Below are 27,831 nucleotides of genomic sequence, written 5' to 3'. Positions count from 1 at the left end.
TGCCCAGGCTGGCGACCACATTTAAACATAAGTCAAATCATGTCCTTTTCTGCTTAACATCGTTCATTGGCTTTCCATTGTGAAGGCTCCATGGCACTTGTTACCACCTAACATATGGCATTGCTTACTCATTATCTGTTCCTATGTCTCCCCCAGTTAAAATATAAGCTTCATAAGGGCAGGAGTTTTTCATGCTTTATTCACTGTGATGTCTCTAGTGCCTAGAACACTGAATAACACAGTAAGTGCTAAGTAAATATTTGGTGAATTAAAGAAATTATTTTGGAGCTCAGGCAAGAAAATGTTTTTAATGAACATTTATTAATATTGCTGTAATTCTGAATAAAATTATTATATTTACAAACCACTCAGTACAAAATCATGTATACCTACAATTTGTAAGTGCTAGCAACTGTTTGAAAAAAGATAGAATACGTTCATCCTCATGGCTTATTAATAGTTTAGTTAAGAAAAGACTGTTAAAGTAAGTACTTAAATAGATATAAAATTACTTGATTAATTGGCAAAATATGTGGTACAGAAAGTAAACATTTTAATAAGATGAGGAGAGAGAAATGAATGTGGACTAAGTAGTAAGGGATAGATCAAGAGACATGAAGAGGAATAGTGGGAAAATGAAGGCCATGAATGTAGACTGTTTATTTGAGAAGTTTGTCCAGATGGCTTGGGGATGCAGCAGGATCAGGTAAGTATTTCTTTAAGATCGGTACACACTCTGCATCCTTAACCACAGAGCAGAAGTGAGCAGTGGAAAGAAACTGAAGATGCAGCTGGGCACAGTGGCTCACACATGTAATCCTAGCTCTTTGGGATGCTGAGGCAGGAGGATCACTTGAGCCCAGGAGTTCGTTCAAGGCTTTAGTGAGCCATGATAGTGCCATTGCACTCTAGCCTGGGTGACAGAGTGAGACCCTGTCTCAAGTAAAAAAGAGAGAGAGGAAGGAAGGAAGGAGGGAGGGAGGGAGGGAGGGAGAGAGGGAGGGAAGGAAGGAAGCTAAGAAAGAAGGAGGCTAGGAAGGAAGGAAGCTAGGAACGAAGGAAGCTAGGGAGGGAGGGAGTGAGGAGGAAGGAAGGAAAGAGGGAAGGAAGGAAGGAAGGAGCTGTGTGTTTTAGAGGGAAAAGGTAAGATTTAAAAAAAATCCCTTGGGAACAAGAGGACAAGCATCTGAGTCATAGATTGGGGTGTGGAATGATCGGGGAGGAAGCTCACCTCTCCCTCAGAGTTCTAAGGAAAGAGTTGAACAATGGCAGGAGGGACAGATACCACAGAACTGATGAGCTTGGTAGAAAATAAGCTCCTTATGGTAGCTTTTGCTGTAAAGGAGGAATCATTGAATTTTTTTGTTGGCTAATTTTATAATTTTTTCAAAATGTATACTGCAGGACCTGAGTTGTTCAGCATTGTATAATATTTAAAATCTAGAAAACATGAAAAAAGGGAAGAAAACAAACCTATTTTAAAGCTTACGTGACTACTTTTTAATTAGTTCAGGAAAAAGATGATGAAAGTTATTGGGTATTCCCATGGAAAAGAGAATAGAGATGGTATAACTTCCTTTCTAGAAAGCCACAGAGTTGCCATCCTTCTTACTGTCCAGAGGGAAAATTCTAGAGTTTTCTGAATTTGTACTCTTTTGACTTTGAAGCAGAACAAATTAAGTTTCAACTGACCCAAGTCCTAAGGATACTACCAACCTGCTTATTTAAAATAGTTGCAAACCCTGAATTTAAACACTTCCATAAAGCCTAATTCATCTCCACCAATTCGCAAAAAATGCCAAGAAAGCATTTACCACATGCAATCACTGTTCCAAAGATTTAGAGAGGTTTAGAAGAGTAATTGTAACCACAGGCTTTGGCACCATATTGCCTGGTCCAAATGTGGCTTTGGTGCATACTAATCACAGAATTTTAGTCTAGTTACTGGCTGTGCCTATCTGTGCCTCAGTCTCTTTATTTGTAAAATGGGAATGAACATAAGAAGAATAAGTGGGTTGAAAGTCTACATTGCCTAGAACAACCCAGCAAACTAGAAGAACACCATAAGAATGCATAATTATTATTCTTTATATATTTATAACATTTTTTGTTTGTTTGTTTTAACAGCTCCAGAGGCAGGTAGTATAGTAATTTTTGCCCCATACTGCTGAATGTTTTGCCTGGCAAATACCGGGAATGGGGCAATTCCTGTGGCAGTTTTGTTTTCCAATGATTGTTTTTTCTTATATCGGGGATGACAAATCCTTGTCACAAAGAGTAGCCTTGTTGATTACACTTATAAATCTTCGGGAGACTTCTTCAATGAGTCAGTGTTAGAGCTTTCAGTTTCCATAAATGCAGATTTCCTTTACTCAGTTTTCTTTCAAACATGAGCTGATCTTTCTTAGTTTGCACTATAATACCCTCCACTGAAGTCTCACTACAACTGCTTTTAAGTATATGTGAAGAGAAACTAGCCCTTTGCTAAAATAGTTGCATGTTTCATGGGCCAGTGAGTCATTTAGTCATACACTTAAGAACTTTCCACCTTTCAAGTGTTTATCATCACCTCGGATTTCACGGCCTAATGCCAGTCAACTTCATGGGGCATAAAAGCCCTGTACGTATTAGTTTGGGCCATTATTGTATCAGTCTTGTTTATTCCCAGAAAAGTCTTATCAAGAAAAAAGGGAGTGACTACAATCAGAAAAAAAAAAAAAATCATTTCAGAAAGGGATAAAGCAGTCCTGCCACCTTGCTTAGTGCTGGCTCCCTGTGTGTGTAGAGCTTCCTGACTCTGCATGATAGCAGAGGGAACCAGGCAGTGTAACTCGGCTTAGTTCGGTCAGTCCTTCCAGCCTTGCATTTCTTTACCAACATGTTCATATTTGGGTTAAGATGAAAATAGATATCTGATACTTGAATACTGAGACATACATATTCTGCCCACTTTCACTTTTCTGCTACATATATTGGAGTCGTATGCTGATATTGTTTCAGGGTAATTGGAGTTTCAGTCTCAACATTTGTCTTTCAAGTCCAGTCTTGTGAGCAGTTTTTGTTTTTGCTTTAATGTTGCTCACAATTTTGAGGAATGTCCAGATGAGGTTGTCAAACTGTAGTCAGGACTGGCCACCTGATGTTTTAAAAGTAAAGTTTTATGGGAACACAGCTGTGCCCATTCACTCACAGATTGGCTATGGCTGACTGCAAGTTACAATGGCAGACTTGAGTAGTTATAACAGAAACTAAAGACCATAAGGCCCACAAAGCCTAAACTATTGACCAACCAGCTATTTAAGAAAATGTTTGCCAACTCCAGGTCTAGATGTTGTATTCTTACCACTTAAAAATACTTTTGTTATAATGTCTAACTTAAGTAACGAGATTCAGAAAAACGATTAAATATAGAGTTTATTCAAGTGCAAAGCTTGAGGATGACATCTTGGAAAACAACTCCAGACAAATGGGGTTAGCATTACAAAGTGAGGAATTAAAAGTTTCACTCATATAGGCAGTTAACAGAGTTGTAACATTTTCCATGCAAAGTCAGTATGTATATTACAGTGATTTTGTTGGTTACAGATTGCTATATTCCAACTAAGATTGCTTTAACATTCCATGAGCAGGGGTGATGATCTGAGGGGTTCCTACCTCGGGCACCACAAGGTCTTTTCTGGTCATTTACAGGAAAAAGCAGAAGTTACAGCTGCATGGTATGTGACTCAGGCCACATACCTCTCAAGCTCAAGATAACCTAAAGTTCCAACAGATTTAATTTCTAATTATTTAATTTCATCACAATAGGTAAGATGAATCAGTTCTTATATCAGTTAGGGAAACCACACTAGAGGCCAGGTGTGGTGGCTCCAGTTAGGGAAATCACACTAGAGGCCAGGCATGGTGGCTCAGGCCTGTAATCCCAGCACTTTGGGAGGCTGGGGCAGGCAGATCATCTGAGGCCAGGAGTTCAAGACCAGCCTGGCCAACATGGTGAAACCCCGTCCCTACTAAAAATACAAAAATTAGCTGGGTGTGGTGGCACACGCCTGTAGTTGCAGCTACTTGGGAGGATGAGACAGAAAAATTGCTTGAACCTGGAAGGCAGCGGTTGCAGTGAGCCAAGATTGTGCCACTGCACTCCAGCCTGGGTGACAGAGTAAGACTCTGTCTCAGAAAAAAGAAATCACACTAGATATTTCAGCAGAGAGATTTAATATGAAAATTGGTTACACAGATAAACGAGCAAAAGAGAAACTCTGAGGTAACTGAGAAAGAGTAACTGCAGGAAGGAGGAACACAGAAGATCTCAGATCAAAGCTCTAAGGTTTATAATCTCCCTAGCTGCTACTGGTACCTCTGTGAGGCATGATGAAGCAGGTTCCAGATATTACAAAGGAAGCTAGAAGCTGGAGCAGGTGCTACTGCTGGGTGCATGCTGCCAGCAAGAAGGAGGAAAGGAGGAGTCCCTCCTCTTCTCTAATTGCCATCCAATTTTTTCTCTATTTTCCCCTATTAACAGAACCTAGCAAGAATCCTGCAGATGAGGCTTCTTGGAAATATAGCTGTAGAGCCCTTCCCCAGAATTACTGAGCAAGGAAGGGTATGTATATTTGGAGGTGAAAGCCAGTAGGTGACTGGCTCAGGCTTACGGAAGTGTGCTGACCTAACAGTAGCTAGTGGTGGTCTAGAACCTGAGTTGTAATAGTCTGACAGGTTCTTCTTGCCCGCTGCACAGATAAAACCAATTCACTGTGACAGTGATATTGCAATAGAGAATGTCATAGTCACAGGACCAGCCAAGTGAAAGGACAGGAGACAGTTCTCAAATTGCCTCCCTCAAAGCTTGGAGGTTAGGGTTTTTAAGGTTGATTTGGCAGGCAGGGACCTAGGGAATGGGTGCTGTTGATTGTTTGGGGATGAAATCATAGGAGTATCCAAAATGGTCTTTGTGCACTGAGTCATTTTCTGGGTGAGGGTCACAGGACTGGTTGATTTAGTTCCTTGGTATGAGTCACAGGTCCAGGTGGAGTCAGCAGGTCCAACTGAATGCAAAAGTCTGAAAAATATCTCAAAGACCAGTCTTAGGTCTTGACAACTTGACAGTAGTGATGTTATCTATAAGAACAATTGGGGAAGTTACAAATCTTCTGACCTCTGGAATAATGGCTGGTTATCATTTAACTACTAGCCTACATCTTGGCAGAATTCAGGCCCCTCCTATAGTCCTCACTATGTGGCTTTTTCTTTGTCTTAGAAAGGCAATCTCAGTCCTCAGAGTGGGTCAGTTTTGGGAGGGACTATTACCATCCTTGCTTCAAAGTTAAACTATAAACTAAATTCCTTCCGTAGTTTGCTTGGCCTGCACCCAGTAATGAGCAAAGGTAATTAGTTTGTGAGGTTAGAAGCAAGATGGAGTCAGTTAGTTTAGATTTCTCTCACTGTCATAATTTTTGCAAAGGCCGTTTCAGAGGCTCCTGTGCTCACTCTGTCTAGTCCTATCTGGCTAAGCTCACTCCTCTTCCTACACTACAGCCACTTGGAGTTCACATATTGTATTTGGAGCTGTTGGTTCTTATTTTCAGATTGTCTGACTTTTATGTTTTCATTCAACAACTATTTATTGAGTGTCTACTGTGTACCAGCACCGTTCTAGGCTGTAGTAATATAATAGTAAACAGAATGAAACAAAATAAAATCAGTGCCCTCACGGAGCTTACATCCAATTAAGGGAGGCAGACAGTGAACAATATAAAAAAGTAAAATGTATAATCAGTTAGATGGTATCATTGCTAAGGGAAAAATGAGTAATGCTGGAAAGAGTAGTAGAGAATGCCATGGGGGAGAAGGCTGCAGTGCTAGTCCAGGGAAGGAATGCAGCATTTAAATAAACACCTGAAGGAGGTGAGGAAGGAAGCACTGGCCATATCTGGGGGAAGAACATTCCAGGAAGAGCATATAGCAAGTGCAAAGTCTCTGAGGCAGGCATGAGCCTGGTGTGTCTGGCCACTGGGTGGCCAGTGTGGATGGAGTGGAAAGGCAAAAGAGGAGGAGAAGGAGGCATAGGAGGAGGGGGGACTAAACCCCATTAAGATGTTTTTTTTTTTTGAAGTGTTGCTATTCTGGGAAATGTGCATTATGCTATTTCAGGTGGACACATTGGAAAATGATTATGTCCCTAACCAAAGTTTGGTCACCTGGAAGTCCCAACATTCTACAGCCTCCAGCTAGATGGCAATGCATTTATCATATGCCCCCGGATGTATCACAGTGTTCTTTTTTTTTTTTTTTGAGACGGAGTTTCACTTTGTTGCCCAGGCTGGAGTGCAGTGGCACAGTCTCGGCTCACTGCAACCTCTCATGACTCAGCTTCCTGCGTAGCTGGGTTTACAGGTACACCATGCCAGGATGACTTTTTTTGTATTTTAGTAGAGATGGGGTTTCACCATGTTGCCCAGGCTGGCCTCGAACTCCTGAGCTCAAGCAATCCACCCATCTCAGCCTCCCAAAGTGCTAGGATTACAGGCATGAACCACTGCACCCAGCTGTACCACAGTGTTCTATTGTTGACAAGGTAAATCTGCTATTGTGATTATATGCTAATGTCCCTTATGTATAGTAATCAGAGAAACATCAGTCTTCAGACATTCTCTAATTCCATTAAGTCCAATGTTTTCCCTTCATACTGAAAACTGCTGACTTCCAATATGGAGGCTATGGATGGTGTTAGGCATGTATTAATAGAAGGGAGAAAGTGATATTCACTGGCACTTAGGAAATGATTAGATTGCACTTATCCTAAATATTTTTCTCAATGTATTGTTTCATGCTTTTTTATTAGGACCATTTTTCATTATGAACGTAGTGAAACTTAACTGGCTGTTATTTTATTGCAGTTAAATTCTTAATCTCACTGTTGGGTGCTTCAGAGGAAAGACTCTTTTATATTCTTTTTTGTATTCTGGTTGCCTAACATATGCTTGGAACAAAACAATAATGTGTAGTGTAACATATCTACAGGTGCTTCTTAAGTTCTAAGTCCTGAGCTAAGCATATGACATACATTATCTTGTTTAATCATTGAAAATCCCCATGGGCTATTAGTCTCATGTTACAGATTTTTAAAATGAAACTTTAAAAGCTGTCTTAGTTTGTGCTGCTGTAACAAAATACCATAGACTAGGTAATTTATAAGCAACAGAAACTTATTTTCTCACAATTCTGGATATGGGAGGTTTAATATCAAGGCATTGGCATTTAGGGTCTGGTGAGGGCCTTCTTGCTGCATTCTCACACAGCAGAAGAGTAGAAAGACAAAAAGGCTTAGACTAGTTCCCTCCAGCCCTTTTAAAAGGCACCTAACCATTCATGAGTGGGGAGCCCTCATGACTTAATCACTTCAAATGGTCCCACCTCTTAATATTACAACAAAGATTTAGTTTCAAGACATGAATTTTGGGGGACACTCAGACCATAGCATTCACCCTTGAATCCCAAACTTCATGTGCTTTTTGTACGCAAAATGCATTCATTCCATCCTGATAGCCCCCCAAATCTTAACTTTTTCTAGCATCAATTCAGAAGGCTAGAGGCCAGAGTCTCATCTAAATTAGTTTTTACCTAAATTAGGTGAAACCCAAGGTAAGTTTCACCCTGAGGCAAATTGCTCTCCAGCTGTGACTCTGTGAAATCAAATAAGTTGTGTGCTTCCAAAATACAATGGTGGGGTAGGCCTAGGATAGATATTTCCATCCCAAATGGGAGAAATAGCAAGAAACGGTTAACAAGTGCCAAATAAATCTAAAGCCCAACAGGGTAAACAACATTACATCTTGAGGTTTAAAAATAATCTTTGACTCCATGTCCCATGTTTCAGACATGCTAGGGTGGGGGTTGGGTTCCCAAGGCCTCAGAGGACCACCCCCACCCCCCCAATAAGGCTTTGCTGGGCACGGCCCATGGTGCAGCTCTCATGGGTTGAAGTCTTGTGCCTGTGACTCTCCCGGCTGACATTGCATGCTGGTGACTCTACAGTTGTGGGGCCTCAAGGGTAGCCTTGCCCAGCAGCTCCATTAAGCATTGCCCTAGCTGGGACTCTGCAGTAGCTTCTGTGGCAGTTCTCTGCATGGGCCGCTAGCCTTTCTGAGGAATCTTTTGAAATCTAGGTGGAGGTAGCCATGTCCCCATGCTTGTGCACTCTATACTTCTGCAGAATTAGCACCACATGGGTGCTGCCAAGGTTTATAGCTTATACATGCTAGAGTGGCAGCTGAGCCTGCTTGAGTCACATATGTGGCAGCTGAAGAGTGCTGCACCAGAATGCTGACAGCAGAGACAAGGAGGTGCAGGGGAGTCAATGATGAGGTCCCATGGGTGCCCAAGGCTCCTTTTTTGACATAGTCCTTTCCCCTAGGCCAAGCTTGTCCAACCTGTGGCCTACGGACGGCATGTGGCTGGACGGCTTTGAATGCAGCCCAACACAAATTTGTAAACTTTCTTAAAACATTATGAGTTATTTTTGTTTTTTTTTTTTTAAAAGTTATTCAGCTATCGTTGGTGTATTTTACGTGTGGCCCAAGACAATTCTTCTTCCCATGTGGCCCAGGGAAACCAAAACATTGGACACCCCTGCCCTAGGCCGTGGCACTCTGGGCCTGTGATGGGAGGGACAGCAGCAATAATCTCCAAAATGCCTTCAGGGTCGTTGTTCCATTGTCTTGATGAATAGCATCTGGCTTCCTATTCTCCATACTAATCTCCTTATTAAACTTAAACATTGCTTGGCCACACCCTGGGTTTTCTCTCTGAACTTGCCTTTTAGTCTTTACAACCTGGGGAGGATCAGGCCAGGCTGAGACTTTTCCAAATCTTCCCTTATGATTATGAACTCTGTCTATAATTTGTTTTTCTCTTCTCACATTTTCCTATAGGATGTCAGGAGAAACCATTCAGCAACCTGAATACATTTTTTTCTGCTGCCGGATATCCTTGTTTATCCTCTAATTCTGCCTTCCAGAAGGGCACAGACACAATTCAGCCGAGTGCCACTTTCTGGTATGAATGGCCATTTCTCTAGTTCCAATGAGATCTTTATTTCTCTCTGAGATCTCATCAAAAGGGTCCTTTACTGCCATATTTCTACCAGCATTCTGATCACAATCACTTAGATAATTTCTGAGAAGACCGAGGTTCTATCCACAGCTCTCTTCTTCTTCTGAGCCCTCGCCAGAATTGTGTTTAACACTCTGTGGATGTAATCTAGGCTTTTTCTAGCCTGCACTTCAAAACTATTCCAGCATCACCCATTACCCAGTTCCAAGCCACTTCCACATTTTTAGGTATCTGTAACAGCAACACTCCATTTCTCTGGTACCAATTTCTTTCTAGGTCCATTTGTCTTGTTATAACAAAATACCTAAGAATGGGTAAACTTTAAAGAACAGAAATGTATTTCTCACAGTTCTGGAGGCTGAGAAGTGCCAGATTAAAATGCAGGCAGGTCAGTGTCTGGTGAGGCCCCACCCCATCGATGGCATCGTCTCTCCAGGCAGCATCCCCACATGGTGAAAGGTAGAGGGTCACAAAGGCAGCAGCGAGTTCCCTCCAGCGCCCCCGTCCTCCACTTTTTTTTTTTTTTTTTTTTTTTTTTTAAGACGGAGTTTCGCTCTTGTTGCCCAGGCTGGAGTGCAATGGTGTGATCGCAGCTCACCAAAACCTCTGCCTCCCGGGTTCAAGCAATTTTCCTGCCTCAGCCTCCTGAGTAGCTGGGGTTACAGACATGTGCCACCATGCCCGGCTAATTTTGTATTGTTAGTAGAGACAGGGTTTCTCCATGTTGGTCAGTCTGGTCTCGAACTCCCAACCTCAGGTTATCTGCCCACCTCGGCCTCCCAAGTGCTAGGATTACGGGTGTGAGCTGCTGCACCTGGCCTCCCTCCAGCCCTTTTATGAAGCACTAACCACTTCCCAAAAAGGCCCCACCTCTTAACACTACCACAATGGATATTAAGGTTCAACATGAATTTTGGAGGGGACACCATCTTTCAAATCATAGCAAAGATTCCGTAATTTTCCCAAGGCCCCAAGGCAAGAAATGGACCTGGTTTCAAATTCAGACTGTCTGATTCAAAGCAACCAGCTGCTCAATCCCTTGACTGGTATTTGTTGAGTCTATGGAGATGGGTGGCAGCCTGCATGTGCTGCTAGAGTATATAGCCACAGGATGAAGGGACATTCAGTCAGTTTCTTCTTTTACCTCCTTGATTTTTCCTCCACCACCCCTGTGTCAAGACTGTTAATTTGCTAAAGAAATTTTGGAGTAACACTCGTTTTATTTCTTTATACCCATCATAGATACAAGCATCAATATGGCATGTTAGCTGATTACCATATGGAACACAGGAACTTTATAACCAGATAACTCTTTTGCCTGTTTTTAACAACTTTCCACAGTTATGTGCCGTAACGAGCACATTTCTTTTTAGATGTATTTCATTAGCCATTTATTTACCAAAAGTTTATTTTTGTGGAGTGGAAACATTATATGTCAATTTAGTACAGACAAAAAAGTTTAGTATGAATGAATGACAATATTCAAAATATCTTGTAATCATACAGAAGCAATTGATCAAAGCAAGGATATCCCGTGGAACTATACTACTCTCTTATTTGGATTTTATCATTCTGGAATTATTGTTTTTCAGAAATGATTTTGACACTACAGCAAGGATTCATTAAGATACCTTAACACTTTGATAAGAATTTATTATTAGATTGAGCCATTTTAAATGCCACTATTCTACCTTTTTTAACTAATAAAAATGGTATTTTCATGTGGTTCAAGCTAATAGTTGCTTTAGCTAAAGAAGAAAAGTATAAAATTATAAATCTATATTTTTATTTTTAAATTAAAGATTTGAAACTCAAGTTTCTGTATAAGCTGATGGGTAACATATGATTAAGTGCTTTACTTGGCTGCACAATGCTTTGAACTGATAAGTCAAATGAACATGTCCCAGGCCGAACTAAGAAAACCATGCAAGCAGCCAAAGACCTTCATCTGCTGCCGCAGCAGTGCCCTGTCAGTGAGCAAGTAGACAAGGAAGACGAATCATGAGCATGTCTCATGAGAGTTTGACAAAATAGGTTGTAACTTGGCAGCAAACTATGAACTTGCTAAAGGTCAAAACCTGGAGTTGGCACTCTTGTCTCACAGAACTCGCTTATCTAGATGTTTCAAAACCGTCTTCCAATGTGCCCTGCTTATCAAATGGCAAGGCTAAAAACAAGGAACATTTGTGTTGCTCTGCTTGCTCCAATTTAGCCGCTCTTCTCTTGGACTGGCAGCTAATATGTGGAAACTGGGTTGCAGGGTTATTCTAACGCAGCCGAGTGAGCCTCACACAGACCAGGGTAAGCCTGGGCCTTGCAGGGATGTCCTGGGCTCTAGCAAGTGTGGCATCAGAGTTGATATCTGGGAAATGAGCTTACGGATCCAATTCACAGGGAGCCATCATGAGCAGAAGGGAGCCTGAATGTGGTAGAGATGATGGGTTTTCAAAAACTGTGGACTAGGCCTGGTGCAGCGGCTCATGGATGTGAGGATTGTGGATGTGAGGATTGTGGATGTCAATAACCATCTATATTTCAAGTTACATCTATTTCAAATAACCATCTATATTTCAAATTACACTAATTTAGGGTGTGTTTTAAGTACATTTTAAACTAATACCTCTTGATAACAGAGTATAACTCCTTAATAGTATTTTTCAAATAGTACTCACTTTTTAACTATTTGATGCATGAAAGAGTGGTTGGATGAATACAAGCAATTGAGAGCATTTTGTGAACAAATCCAATTACTATTCTCAATATGAGTTTCAAATATTTTCTGTAGCATAAGGCTTTACTCCTTGTTTGAAGGTTGGCAAATTCAAGGACTGATTTTACCCACTTGCTATATTTCTACCAGCAAACACAAATCTCCTACTAACTTTTAGGGATGAAATGCAGGACTAAATTGACCAAAAAAAATAGTTTAGTTTTTTTAAAGCTCTCTTTAACTTATTAAATGAACAAGGTTTAAATAAAATCAATAAAGTAATAAAGTGAAATGTGGCATTTTTATTTCTTGAAACAAAGTTGTTTTAGGCAGGTACAAGGCTATTATCAGATAAGATCTGAAGAAATAAAATCTTTTATTAACCTACAACTTGAACCTGTATTTTCTTTATTATCTTTACTTATAATGATGAAAGCAGAAAGCTTTATCATTTTTAACTGAGGGAATGGCCCACCTCGGAAGTCTTCTTATCTGTTTTTTTTCTTTCAACTTTTATTTTAAGTTCCAGGGTACATGTGCAGGATGTACAGGTTTGTTATATAGGTAAACATGTGCCTTGTTGGTTTGCAACACAGATCAACCCATCGCCTTGGTATTAAGCCCAGAGTCTCTTAGCTATTCTTCCTGATGCTCTCTCTCTGCCCACCCTCAACCCCCTCCCCCAACAGGCCTCAGTGTTGGTTGTTCCTCGCCATGTGTCCATGTGTTCTCATTGTTCACCTCCTACTTATAAGTGAGAACACGTGGCATTTGGTTTTCTGTTCCTGCATTACTTTGCTGAGGATAATGGCTTCCAGCTTCATTCATGTCCCTGCAAAGGACATGATCTTGTTCCTTTTCATGGCTGCATAGTATTCCATGGTGTATGTGTACCACATTTGAAGAAATAAAATTTTAAGAACATTGTTTGAAAGAGCATTTTCTGTAAGAAAATTACAAGGAAGGCATTTCCTGCAAGAAAATTAACAAGGGACAGGGCTGCTGGCTTCCCAGTCCCCCAGATTGTAAGAACTGCAGTTACAGGAATTTTATAATGGTGGCTGATTTTGTGAGTGTATGTTTGTGTGTATGTGGAAAAAGTAGAGGATTTGAGAAAAAATACTTTAAGCTCTTTCATCAGTGGACAGACTCTGGGATTGGAGAAGAGGAATCACGTTGGCTTGATTATGCTTCTAGGATGATATCCTACATTAACCAATAAAAGCTCTTTAAGTGTGTGACTACTGTGGAATTGAACTGTGTTAGGTGCTAAAGGTTGATGTAAAAATTAAAACGAACAAACAACAAAGCCTTGTCTTCAAAGACTACATGGCCTAACTGAGGACACCACATGGGTAGGCAGAGCAAAAGAGTTGTCAACTATTTTGTCATTAAATGACAAGAGGGAAATGAGTAGTGTTGGGGCAAAAGTCAGAGGGGGCAGAACTAAAGACTTCATGAAAGAGATGGGAATTTGAGGGTAGTGATTATGACAACCAGGAAAGCAGGGAAGACACTGCAGAGAAGTGGTTTAGGAAAAGGAGCAGAGGTGGAAAAGCCCAAGAAGATCTTCTGGGTTCAGTGGGCTGGTCATAAGAGTGAATGAGAGGGTCCCTGCAAGGAGAGAGTGACATAAGACAGTCTTGTGTCGGTCGTGGAGGGCTGTGAGTTTCAGGCTAAGGAGTGTTAATCTTGTTCCTGTAGGCAATGGGGAAATATTGAAAACTTTTGGCGAAGGGATCACCAGAATGAAAGTAGTGGTTTAGAAAAATTATTCTAGTGGTGGTGCAGAGGAGGGAGAGAATTGGGAGAATCTAATGTCAGGGATACCCAGAAAAAAAATTTCCAGGAATAATCAAGAGGGTCAATTAGATGGGCATGGTGGAAAAACAGACAGAAATATCAAAAATGATTTTCAGACTTTGAATTTGGGTCACCAGTAGTAGAATATAGAAACACACAAATTCTGTTAATTTCAAAGAAAAGTGATGATATTAATGAAGCTCCCTGAATTGGGTGATCAGCGTGTCCTAAGGGTCTCTGAGAAGCAGGAGGGCCTGAAACTGGGCCCCAAAGCCTCCAAAAAGGATGATCTAGCTCCAGGCCATCCACTACAGTAGTCATTGAACACCTGGCCTCATGTAACTATTGACTTAAAATGTACCTAGTCAAATTGAGATATGCTGTAAGTATAAACTACATATCAGATTTGAGAGTTAGAATGAAAAAAAGAACATGAAAGTTCTCATAACGTTTAAATATTGGTTACATGGCAAAATGATATTTTGGATGTATTGGGCTAAATACAATGTGCTACTAAAATTATTTTTACCTTAAAATTTTGTTCCTTATATAGCTACTAGAAAATATTCTCACATTATATTTCTGTAGGACATAGCTGATCTAGACCTTCAAAGTAAAGCCCACTAATATAGCATAATACAGCAGAGTGAAACACACACACTCACACACACTTCATAGTTAAATGCATGTTTACTCCATCCATTCAGTCTGAAGTCTTTTAAAATGTGTCTTGCATTTTGTGAGTATATTTCTGAATTTTGTGAGCAGGGTATATTGTAGAGATCCATTTGTTTATTTTATCCAAAACTTAGGTTATTCCATCTTACTGAACATTTGGCTCTTTCTTTCAACCAGCAGATGATGCTACAGCTGACAGTCGCAAAACTTACACTCTAACTGATTACTTAAAAAATACTTATAGACTGAAGTTATACTCCTTAAGATGGATTTCAGGTAAGAATTTTTTGGGGTAGGGCAGATTTTATGCTTACATTCATTCTAGTTAAGTTGAGATGTGGGCTTTTATGGCACTGAGAAGAGGTAATCCTTGTTTTTAAAAATTCTATAGAGAGTTTTTTTTTCTTTTTCTACTTGAAGTGCAAAGGGAGAAAGACTGAAAGGAACCCAAGTATTTCTTTGATATGTATAATAAAAAATTAAATGTGAATTGAAACCTTGACAATAATGATGAAAAAATGAATGAATGTTAGTATAATATCATTCATGTTTTCTCAACTCAGAAATGCCTATTTGGTATTTGTGAACTTAAATTATATTCTGTAATTTTCAGCTTATGAAGATGTTTAATAACAACTTGAAATTTTGATCTGGTTGTTTTCTCTCTTTAGATCATGAATATCTCTACAAACAAGAAAATAATATCTTGGTATTCAATGCTGAATATGGAAACAGCTCAATTTTCTTGGAGAACAGTACATTTGTATGTTTAATCACGTAATTAATTCATGCATAGAATTCTGGGGATTTTTTTCATTACCTTTGGAATCACGAGTACTGTCATTTCTCAACCTGTTGGACTCTTTCTGCAGCATATGGCAAAGTGGATCTTTCTCTCCTTCTTGAAATGCTCCCTGCCTTGGCTACTTTTTAGTCTCCTTTGACGATTCCTCTTCCTCTGCCCATATTTTTAAATGTAAGTGCTCCTTGGGGCTCCATCTTCATTTGCCTCCCTCTTCACTTTGCATGCTCTCCTTTGGTGAATTTCATGCAACCCCACAGCATTACTGCCCTCCTCTCTGGCTTGACTCTTGTATACACACGCTTAACGCTAACCTTCTCCCAGATTTAAACTTTAATTTCTAGTAGCCTGCTGGTTCCTACATGTGGATTTCAAACTCAAAATCCCAAGCTAAACTGGTTATCTTTCCCCCACTGTCCTAGCACACTGAAAGCATCTTATTCTTTTTTGTGAGTTCCCAGTATTGGTAAAAGTTACTTAATTCTCCTCCAAGTCACTTAAGCTAGAAACCTCAGAATCATCATTGACTCCTGTCATCCCCCATAGTTGGCGACAATTCTCCCTCTGCATGTCAGGTATCTCTCAGTTTCCATTTCCACTGGACAGTCCTCGCTTAAACCCTCATTTAATCTTGTGGTAATGAGTGCTCTAACTTGTGTCCCTATCTACATTCTGTAGACCAGACCACTGCACTCCCCACATCTAGGCTGATATCGGCCCTCCGCTCTTCCCTCTCATTTCAGCCACTGTGTCACAAGAGTATCTTTGTAAAAGATAGATATGATTCTATCACTTCCACATGCAAAAAAATAGATCTAGTTCCACGTCTTATATTTAGGTCCCAGCTATTTTTCTAATTTGTTGTCCTCTCACCTTCCACTCTGTCTGACACCAGCGCCCCACACAAACTATATTCAGGTTACACATGACCCTTAAAGAGTCTCTAAACATCCATGTCCTTTCCCATGCCTGGCATTTTGCTTATGCTGTTCCCACTGTTGAGAAAGTTTTCTTTTCCTCATCCTCACTCTCGCAGGCATCTTTCCTCTTAGGATTAATCCTTCCCTTTCTGGCTTTCTAACATTGATCACCACCTACCTTGCATCACGGTCATTTGTGTGGGTGAATATGCCACCTCTGCTAGATTAGGACTTTCCAAAGCACAAGCCACATGTCTAGAACAGTACCCCCTATGAAGTAAGTGCACAGTGATGGCAATGAAATGGAATTGTTCAATTTTTCTTTGTTCTTCTTGTTTGACAGGATGAGTTTGGACATTCTATCAATGATTATTCAGTATCTCCTGATGGGCAGTTTATTCTCTTAGAATACAACTACGTGAAGGTAAAATAAATGCTTTCTTACTGTAACATTTAAATAATCCAAGAGTATGCTATGTTATAACCGATTTCAAGTGTATGGATACTTAAGATTAACATCTAAGTAATGTAATAGGCACTAAAACTCATTAATTCAGAATCAGAGTCATTCTCATTCTTAAAGACAAGTTCAATGTTTTAAAAGAAATTCATTTTTAGTGCTTTCAAATACTAAAAAGCACAGTTAATATTATATTGTTCTAATATGTACTAATAACATAAGTCAATAAAAATTTGTACTTACACACATATTTAAAAGTAAGTTTACATGTCTGATTTGTACACCTAATGACAGAACCCTTTATTTCCTTTGTCACAGCTTTATGTATAGTAAGAGCCTCCATAGATATGTGTTTTTCAAAGAGTTAAAGTCGGGCATGGTGGCATGCACCTATAGTCCCAGCTACTTAGGAGGGAAGGCTGAAGCAGGAGGATCACTTGAGCCCAGGAGTTGGAAGCTACAGTTACCTATACTGTGCCACTGCATTATAGTCTAGAGGACAGAGTGAGACCCTGTCAAAAAAAAAAAGAAAGAAAGAAAGAAAGAAAAAGAAAAGAAAGAGTTAAACTTTCCATCCTCCAGAAAAGATTCCGCAAGATGGCCCAGACCATCTCCCAACCTTCGGGCCCCACCATATACAAGCTATTCTAAGGAGGAGAGCCTCACCACAGACCGTAAAGATTCCATCAAGAGCACTCAGCTTCCCCCAGTTACCCAGCCCAACTCCATATCCTCACACATTCAGGAAAGGTTACAGCTTAATCATACATCCTCTTCATGTTTAGGATGGATATGGGTCGCCATAACTTTAACTACAGCTTTTTGGTTACTCATGGATTTGACAAGTTGTTCAAGTATAGGAAGTTTTGAGACATGTAGTGAAGATTACAAATTTGTAAAGATACCCTGTATTGCAAGCAAAATACAAAGCTGGGGATTCCCACCCCTGACCTTCCTTTTCTAGGATAAATAATATTGAGGACATACCAACACTCACACACCAACACTCATACACCAACACTCACACACCAATGCTCACACACCAACGCTCACACACCAACGCTCACACACCAACACTCACACACCAACACTGCTGTACTCAGGCCAAGCAAACCATTCCCTACTGCATTTACCATCTCAGGATGGTGACTGTTAATCGTAATATTTACCCTGGATTTGCTGGGCTGGGCTCACTCTCCTGGACATGAAGACTCTATGTTCTGTTAAACTTAACTGTAAGTGAATCGGAATCTTGTACCAACTTTGACACATCTGTTGCCAATTAATGGATTATTGTTTGTTTAATTAAGTGCTTCTTATTTCTATCTATAGAATACATTCACTTAATTTACTTGAGAAACTTTTAAAACTTCCCAGTGTCCAGGTTCAATCCCCAGATCAGTAAACAGAAGTTTCTGGGGTAAAGCCAGAATCAGTATCTTTTTTTCTTTTTTTGAGACAAGGTCTCATTCTGTCACTCAGGCTAGAGTGCAGTGGTATGATCATGGCTCACTGCAGCCTCAACATTTTGGGCTTGACTAATCCTCCTACCTCAGCCTCCTGAGTAGCTGAGACTACAGGTGTGCACAACCATGCCCTGCTAATTTTCAATTTTTTCTTAGAAATAGGGTCTCACTGTGTTCCCTAGGCTGGTCTCAAACTCCTGTCCTCAAACGATTCTCCCACCTCAGTTTCCCCAAGTGCTAGGATTACAGGCATGAGCCACTGTGCCTGATGAGCATCAGTATATTTTAAACTGTCATAGGTGATTGTAATGGCAACCAGGGCTGAGAACCCCTGAATAACAGTTGTCCATGTTAAAGACTAACATTTGAAGGTAAGGTAGAAACAGAAAGGTAATACCAGCTCACCTTACTATATAACCAGGTTCAACAAAAGCCATTTGATGTGCACGAATGCGTGTATTCCCCTGGTGGCCCTTAGTTGGCCAGCCACGGTTGGAGATTTGTATTTGTTGTGTCACTGGAGTTTACCCGTGTATTTAACTGCTTTTGCTTTTTTCCTCTGTCGCCTTCCCCCTGCCATCTACGCTTCAGACAGTATCAAAAGTACTACTTTTAAATTCTAAATTAGTTTATGCCACACCTATGCCACCTACAGTGGCTTCCCATCACACTCAAAATAAAACACCAGCTCTAACCCTGGCATCCTGAGGCCTGTGTGATTGAACACAGTCTGCCCGGCTGAACACATCTCCTACTCGCTTCTCCTGCACTCGGCATGCTTGGCCAGAGCTTCTCGTCTCATCTGCACCTTAGGATCACTTGAGGAGCTTTTGAAAAAACACAGATATCTGTGGCCCACCCTAAAGCAACTAACTCAGCATAGCTGTGGGCCTCCCGGAGATTCCATGATGCTGAGTTGAGAACCTTTAAGTGCACAGCTCTTTCTTTTTCTCAAGCATCACCCTCATTCCCATCTAAAGGCAAAATCACTTGTTATTGCTTCCTCATGGAAGCTTCTCCATCATCATATGCTTCTCTCTATTAACTCAGGTCCAGATTTGTTGGGTCACTTTGTCAAACATTGCCCCCTGCCATGCTCTTCCACCCACACCCCACAAATCAGTCTCTGTCACGTTAACCCATTTTAGTTTCATCACAACATTTTGTGATATTTTGTCATTGATTTCTTTGCTTATTTTTTGCCTGCCTTATTTGGTGCCAGTTTCCCTGTGATTTATTCACTGCCACACCTCTGTGCCTAGGACAGGGCCACATAGCAGATGCTGAACATCATTGTTAAATGAATACATGTTTTATTGCAAAGTGCTAAATTATAAAGCTATTGAAAGTAAGGATCTATATCTTCTACTATTTTTCTTTCTTTTTTTTTTTTTTTACTTTCAAGAGAGTCCAGTAGAATTTTCTGTACAGCATATATGTTTTGACTAAGTGACTCTTATGAAATGTATCTAGAAAAAAGAAAAGTCTAATTTGATTACATTTCCTTGGAGGTCTACCTTTTAGTGTTTTTTAGATCCTACTACGTGACTTCTCCATGACTGAGTTAGTGCTATCACTTCCAAGTTGTGGCTACAAATAAATAAATGAGCAAGTGAGTGAGTGAGTGGATAAGTACCCCCACAGTCTGGTATGAATGTTCTCCTAGCATCTCTGCTCATTGCCTAGTGCTCTGGAAATACAGATAATAGTTGTGTCATCGATTCTATGTTGACAATGTTCCAGAACCCTGCTAAGTGCTTCTCATGCATTCTCATGCATCTGAGATTGTTGCCGGCATTATCCTCATTTGTCTAAAAAGAAAATGGAAGCTTAGAAAGAAACTTGCTTCACGTTACACAGTGAAACCCTGAATCCGGGTTAGAAGACTCCAAAGCCTTTGCTCTTAAATGTGATCTTTCCTATCTTTGCATTCAGCTTCTCTTTGCTATGATGCTCTTTTACTCTTTCCCAGTCACCCTCTGTCACTAACCTCAGCCAAAGAATCATCTTTTCCATAATCCTCTCTGCCTCCCCGAGGCCTAATTTATGATTCCTGCCTCTCCCACCCACCTCCATTATATCTCTTGGCACATCCTATTGTGATTATTTTATTGTCGTTTACTATTGCATATCCTCCATTCCACTATAAGCTGCTCCAGGGGAGGGACTCTGTGTTATCCAGTAATGTCTGATAGATGATAGCGGCCAGTGTTTATAAACTAAATAGAATAATGAATCTGTTTCAAAAGATGAAGTGAACATACCAAACATCATGGGTTTTCTTTTACAACCCGTGGTGGTTTGTCATGCTCAGTGATCTCAATCCATCTTAATAGTTTTAGCTGGTACCACACCTTTTGGCTTTAGTGAATATTTTGCTTGAGGTTGCCCAGAAACAAGCATGGGGTGTGTCAAAATAATCCAGGATTCAAGAAAGGAATGTATGACTCCCGAAAAGTAGAATTTAATAAATATTTGTTGACATGAGAGCATAGAAGGGAGAGAAGTGATAAATAGTTAAGGTTAGGAACTCTGACTTTGTATCTCAGCTCTGCTATTATATAGCTAGGTGTCCTTGGGATACCTATTTCATCCATCTCATCCTCATTGATACAATTTGAATTTTACTGTAATTTGTTGTATTGCTTGAACATTCACTATGTGGCTTGCACTAGAATAGACTCCAGGCATCCAAAGATAAATAAGATACAATTTCTTACCTCTAGGAGTATGGTAAAGAAGGCAGACGTATAGACAAGTAACTTATTTGAAAATATCTTTAATTTTTATATGCATCTATATTCAGACATAATTTTTCATAAATGCAAATATGTGATCATATACATTTTTATCTTCGGTCTTATTTTTTCCCTTCTTCACTTGGCTCTCTAAAGTCTAATATGTATCTTTCCATATTTTTATATTTTTCCTCTTGTTCATATAACTCTGAAAATATATAGGGATGTTTTTAGTTATTGCTTGGTCTATAAAAATAAAATCCTATAGTTTTTTGTAAATTGCATTTCTCACTCAATGATACCATGTGAAACTCCTTTCAAGTCATCTGGTTAGCTCTGATTCATTTTTTTTTTAATTAATATCACTTTATTTTTCAGAACAGCTTTAGGTTTATAGAAAATAAGCAGAGAGTTCCCACATACTCCCTTATCCTCCCTCCCCCACTTTCCCCTATTATTAATGTCTTGCATGAGTGTGGTCCATTTGTTATAACAAATGAGCCAATATTAATATATCATTATTAATTTAAGTCCATAGTTTACATTAGGCTTGACTCTTTGTGGGTTTTGGCAAATATATGGCATGTATCTACCATTATGGTGGATTCTGACAAATCTATGGCTCTTGACAAAAGTATGATGACATGTTTCACCATTATAGTATTATACAGATGACTTTGACTGTGCTAAAAATCCCTGTGTTTCCCCTATTCATCCCTTCCTTCCCCCAGTCTCCAAGCAACCACCAATCTCTTTACTCTCTCCATAGTTTTACCTTTTCCAGAAACTCATATTGTTGGAATCATACCATATGTAAGCTTACCACATTGGCTTATTTCACTTAGCAATATGTGTTTGAGATTCCTCCATGTCTTTTTGTGGCTTAATAGCTCATTCTTCTTATCATTAAATAAGATTCCATTGTATGGATCTCTACTACAGTTTGTTTATCCACTCACCTGTTGAATGACATCTTAGTTGCCTCCCAGTTTTGGCAGTTATGAGTAAAGCTGCTATAAACATTTGTGTGTAGATTTTTGTGTGGGCATAAATTCTCAACTCATTTGAATAAATAATAAGAAGTTTGCTGGTAAAGTTATTTTGCCTTGGAGTTTTCTCTATGTAAAGTTTCTTATATCTGGATTCAATTTGTTTATTAGATATAAGACTATTCAGAATTTTTCTCACTTTTAAGAAATTATTTTTCAAGAAATTTTTTGCTTTTCTCTAATTTTTAAAATGTATTGGCAAAAAAATGTTTATAATAGCCTCTTATGATCTTTTAACATCTGTGGAGTCTGTTGTGATATCCCATTTTTCCTTTCTGATACCAGTCATTTGTGCTGTTTTACTCCTAAGTTTTACTGTGTTTGCAATTTTACTAGTCTTTTCGATGACTTGAGTTTTGGCTTTGTTGATTTTTTCTGTTATGTGTTTTCTACTTTATCAATGCTTTTACCTTTATTATTTCATTTCTTCTAATTACTTTGGATTTAGTTTGACTTCCTTTTTTAAAAAAATTTTATTTCCCTATGCTTCTGCAGTCACTGAAAATTTGACTTTCATCTCTAGCTTTTTGAGATGGTTGTTAAAATATTGATGATATATGTATTTTAATTTTAATATATCTTGCCAGGGGGCTTCCAAAAACTTTATAACACTTTACCTTTCATCATCAGTGTATGAAGTTAAACATTTCTTCACATCACCATCAGCAATAGCATCATATATCTTTTAAATCTTTTGCCAATAAAATAGGTGAAAAGTGAAAATTTACATTTTTCTAAGTAGGCAATCTTAGCACACTATGGTGAGTGCTAGGGATAATGTTTGTACAAAATGACATTTTTGGTGCACTGTGGTCCTGGAGGAGGTGGTGCCAGAGCTAGGTTGTAGATGAACTCCAGAGGAGTTTGTATGAGATGATCTCTAGGATACTTCTGAATCCCAAAATTCTCGGAGGAAATTATAAGATATGATAACATGTGAGAATTATACAATCATATATTACCAAACCTATCATCTTGGTCTCCTATAGTGAGTGGCCAAATTATCAAGTATCACAGAAGCCTGAAATGTCTGTTTTCTTTCATAGCAATGGAGGCATTCCTACACAGCTTCATATGACATTTATGATTTAAATAAAAGGTCAGTGACTTCCCAATAAAATCTATTAGGCTTTCCTACTGTCATATTTTTAAGGAAACCCCAATGTGAGTTATTCTTTTTGATGATATTTCCTTTCATCTTTTTTCCAGGCAGCTGATTACAGAAGAGAGGATTCCAAACAACACACAGTGGGTCACATGGTCACCAGTGGGTCATAAATTGGTTAGTGAGTCTCTCCAGTTGTCAGAAAAATATAGGCTCAAATTTTTCATAGGCAGAAGTTACTAACCCTGATACAAAGCAGACATCTTAGGAACTCAATACTTCACTATAGAACATAGTGTTATTGCCCAGGATCTAATGTTTGTCTGCAGCTGAACTTCTCTCTTCCAGAATGCAACTGCCTTCTCTCTACTCACTCTTCCAATAAAGAAATATACAAGCATATATCATCCTGTAGAAGTGGGCAGCCTTCTCGGTCTTCTCATATACTTTAGCATTCAAATAGTGGTAGTTGTGTGCTTCTTATTTTTAACACATTATTAATGGTTGTAGGATTATTTTGGGATTATAGGCTGTACACTTGTAATTTAAGAATGAGAGGGAAGGAGTAAATGACTCTTCCTGTTTGAATGGAATATTTGACTATGGTAATCCTTAACATTTGCAATAGATAAGTGTTTCTACAATTCCGGGATAAAAATATAACATGTATTATAGATATCAATGCTTGTTGTTTTTCCTTCTAGGCATATGTTTGGAACAATGACATTTATGTTAAAATTGAACCAAATTTACCAAGTCACAGAATCACATGGACTGGGAAAGAAGATATAATATATAATGGAATAACTGACTGGGTTTATGAAGGTAGAAACTTTAAAGCTTTTTCAAATCAGAAAATCTATAAGCTTTTAAAATAGTTAAATGTTTCTTTTGCAATGGGAAAATTTAAATGAGATTGAAAGTAAGTTTCATTGTTTAAAATGTCATCAGATTTCTCTTAGAACTCACAGCACCAGGTGTCTCCTTGGCCAAGAATTTAACTATTCCTAGCACTCCTCTGTCCTCATTGCCTGACAATACTCCTCTTGTCTCTGGTTTATTGATACAAAGGGCTTTTCTGTGTAGGTAGACCTTTTCTGCCTTTACTGGAACATAAAAGCCTCCAGATTAACATCAGATATTTCTCTAACTAGGCCTACCTAACCCGGAAGTTACTAAGGAAAGCTAAATAATCCCATCACATTGAGAAGATGATAAAATAATATATACAGGTTGGAGAGTACAGGGGAAGAAAATGCCTATTTTATAGAGGATTTGTATTTGTATGAACTTGGACAAATTATGATTTCCTGTTTTTAAGAATAAAAAAGCAATTAGAAAGGCTTAGGAAAAAGTGACTAATAAGACTAAAAAAGTTAAAAAGGAATATTCTCCCTTTTAGGATACAGAGTTGTCGAAACTATTAGGAACACATTTTAGAAACTTAGAAAATATTAGAAAAACATTTTTTGTGTCTGTATTTGCCAAGATAAAAGGCATTTTGAGGCTGCTCCAAACTGTTCACAAGGTTTCCTCATACTTATTAGAAAGACTTATCTGTATTTCATCGTATTATTTTTTTTCTTCTTTGTAGTTTAAAAAAAATAATTTTTCTTCATGACTTAATTTTAGTTCTTACCAAGTCCAAGTCAAGTTTAATTGACTCATTATAACAACAACAACAAATCACATTAAAAGAAAGGTAAATTTTCATGTCCTAGAAATAAGTGCTTGACTAAAACTTACAATGAAATTTACTAGCACTAGCTACTTAGAGATTCTTTAACCCTTGGACAGCACAACCCAGCCTCCAGGATCGTTGACAAGAGTGGCTTCTTTCCAAAGCTGTGACCCTCTCTCAGAAACAGCTGGCCCTCTGGAAGATAAGAGGGCAGCTAACACTTTCATTCTTTCTAAAGTAGATAATTGCTGGAGGGAGTCTTTTGCATGTTCATGACTAGGCCATTCACATGCAGAACAGCTTAGCTTCACAGCTCCAATTTGGGCCTCTCTAATAGCTTCAGTTCCTAGAAGGAAATTACTACATTGTCAATACAGAAAAATATGTCCTGCATTCCAAATAACCACTAATTCAAGACAAACATCACTACCTGCTAATTACACTTACAAGTAATTCTAAAAAACAAAATCTTGGTCTGATTATATTGATTTTATGTAATTGCAGCTGTGTTATAGACCAGAATCAATGGGTAAAAGTTACAAAGAATGAGAAGTCAACTCAGTATATGAACAAGTTCTTACTATAATAGAAACCATGACTTGGAGTCATAAGGTCTGGGTTCTAGTTCTTGTCTCAGGCAATTCACTGGATTGCTCCATGCCTCAGTTTCCTTCTTTGTGCAATGAGCTATGAATCATCACCCAGAGATCTTTGTGAAGACTAAATATGATATGTTTTGTAAATTCTAAATTGCTACATAAGAGTGTATAGATCAGTGATATAGATATGAGGCAGTCAAGGGAAGAATAGGCTGCTTAACCCGGAAGTAGGTTTTCTATTACTGGAAATACTAAAATAGAGGCAGGAAAGGGCAGTATAGCACGGAGATGAAAAGCATGAGTCAAAGGAGATTTGGGTTGGTTTTTGATTCTACCAATTCTTAGCCATGTGATCCTAGACAAATTTCTGATCCTCTTCAAGCTTGTCTCACTTTATCAATACAATGGGTTATTGTGAGCCTTAACTGAGATGATAGATGTCAATTGCTTATCAATACCTGGTGCATAGTTAGCACTCATTGAATGTCAGCTGCTCATCACAATAATTATTATTACATTTTATTACAGTAATTATTTTTGCTATTATTCTTGTTGTTGAAAAAAAGCATTTGGAAGTAACTTGAAAGGAGGTATCAGGCATCTGAAAACTGATTAGAATGCATGATTTCCCAACCCTAAGATTCTAGTTTCTATGCTTTTGCTTTTACATTTACACTTACATGAGACTTGTGGAATATCTAGGCGTCTCCACCCAGTCCACTTAATTCCTCCATTCCCGGTTGGTGAAGGAGTTTTCAACATATTAAGAGCCAGTGATTGAATATCCCATGTATAGACCTATAGACCCCATAATAATCATAGGGAAGAGCTATCTTTGCCAGAGATTGCGAAGAAGCCCGACAATGTACTGGAAAGCAAGATCTTGTCTTTTATTTGCCTCCCTCTTTGACCCTCTTCTCTTACCCATCAGCATATACACCAGAGCAGCGTGTTAATCTAAGGGAGTTTTCAGTTTCTGGGCTGGGCAAGGAGATGTTTCTCAGTAGGGGTCTCAATGGAGTTCCTTGCCATTCTAAATCTATCCTTCCCACACCTTGTTTGTGCCAAGAGTAGTAAACTCTGGGCACCATATTGGTTTGATAGCCTGGAGCTACACACCACCCACCAGTACCCTGCGGGCTCAGTACAAACTGAGCCCAGTTGGGGAGAGTATGCTGGCATGTTGACTGTTTGAAAATTAGAAAGGAGAATCAGCCTCCTGTGTGAAATTTACTTTTAGTATGTTTTGAGGCATAAATTTAGAGGATTATAAGATAAAGAAAAAAATGTAGAGCTTATATTAAATATTGCATGCTAAAATATTCTAAAATGGTCCAACGGGTTACTTATTTTTACAATCCAGATATATTCTTGAAGATTTTATTTTTATTCATTTGTATTACTCTGATTTTGGAAGCCCAGCAAATGCAAAGTGGTTCATTAGTTGAACTCTACTGTAATTACTAAAGCTAATGAGAACAATATTTTGAATGCCAAAGCCAATTTATCAGCTACTTCTTGTAACAGAACAATTTATGTCTTTTTTTCAGAGGAAGTCTTCAGTGCCTACTCTGCTCTGTGGTGGTCTCCAAACGGCACTTTTTTAGCATATGCCCAATTTAACGACACAGAAGTCCCACTTATTGAATACTCCTTCTACTCTGATGAGTCACTGCAGTACCCAAAGACTGTACGGGTTCCATATCCAAAGGTCTGTGCTCCTGTTTGTACAGTGGTTCCATGATTTGATGGGAAGAGAATGGTTTCATTTAATCCCTTCTTGCTAATGAAAATATTGTCAGTCTCTCTTCAACAGCTTGCTGTGATTACTCTTGCTGAAGTCAACAGCATCTGGCAATTTTAAAGTATTTTTATTATCCCAGGAAAGAGTGTGATTTAAGGTTTTGTAATTTCTCCAAAAACTTTGAGGAATGACAAGCAGAAAAAATGGGGAAAATGCTTTTGAAAGAGATAAGGGGAATGAAAATGCTTGAATGGAGGAAAAGAGAGGCTATAATTGAATCAGAAGCTCGTCTCATTTGTAGAAGTTGGATTGTGCCCTCGACGAAGTTGCAAAGCTCAGTTATATATCAGATTGTATTACTAGTTAATGGGATACATGACTAGGTTTAGTGGTTCTATTATAGATTTGGCACGAATGTAAATTTTTCATGTCCTACATTTGGAATAATAGTGTCACGTCTTGGTTTTCAAAGCTGTTCTCCTCGTCAGGGTTGCGTGTTTACTAAAATTGAGGAGCTTTGTTAAGCAGCGTAAGCCGGGTGAGATGGGGTTTAGAAGGGAACCAGGAATTCTTCACTAGTACCGTAATAATAATGGCTACAGTATTGTCTGCAGGAAAATCTAATAGTAAAGTGTTTTTTCTGTAAGAAATTTGGAAAAGGGGATTTTTATTTTTACCAACTCACTCAATTTGCTTTATGAAGAGCTGCCATTTTAGGAAGACAGAGGAAGTTAAAAGAAAAAAAAAGATCAGAGACTAAATATGGAGATGTGTTTTCAGTGGAATGTTATTTTTTGATGAGCGAAACTGGCACATACAAAAAAAACTCCATAAAGTGTTCTCACTAAAAATATCATATTATTTCTAACTAATCTGTCAATCGAAGATCTATGTGTATATTTAAAAAGGTTTTATAGGTTTCAGTCATAATATTGATTGTAAAGCTCCAACATAGTGAACCTGAA

General features: G+C 38.8%; 1 protein-coding gene across 3 annotated transcripts in view; it reads left to right on the top strand.

Moving 5' to 3' along the window:
* The window catches only part of DPP4 (dipeptidyl peptidase 4), an 82,591-nt gene that overhangs the window by 12,854 nt on the left and 41,906 nt on the right, over positions 1 to 27,831 (top strand). For 2 of the 3 annotated variants that reach the window (XM_019022710.4, XM_063694932.1), the window contains exons 3-9: positions 14,483 to 14,578; positions 14,974 to 15,065; positions 16,368 to 16,448; positions 22,784 to 22,836; positions 22,947 to 23,019; positions 23,547 to 23,667; positions 26,673 to 26,833. In XM_019022710.4, the coding sequence (XP_018878255.3) occupies positions 14,483 to 14,578; positions 14,974 to 15,065; positions 16,368 to 16,448; positions 22,784 to 22,836; positions 22,947 to 23,019; positions 23,547 to 23,667; positions 26,673 to 26,833 (677 nt within the window). Of the gene's footprint in view, positions 1 to 14,479; positions 14,579 to 14,973; positions 15,066 to 16,367; positions 16,449 to 22,783; positions 22,837 to 22,946; positions 23,020 to 23,546; positions 23,668 to 26,672; positions 26,834 to 27,831 lie in introns of all 3 variants that reach the window. The other variant, XM_004032706.5, reaches the window with a different exon arrangement.

This window comes from Gorilla gorilla, chromosome 11, assembly GCF_029281585.2.
Source record: "Gorilla gorilla gorilla isolate KB3781 chromosome 11, NHGRI_mGorGor1-v2.1_pri, whole genome shotgun sequence".
Classification (NCBI taxonomy): domain Eukaryota; kingdom Metazoa; phylum Chordata; class Mammalia; order Primates; family Hominidae; genus Gorilla; species Gorilla gorilla.
This window is presented reverse-complemented; position numbering and strand designations above follow the sequence as displayed.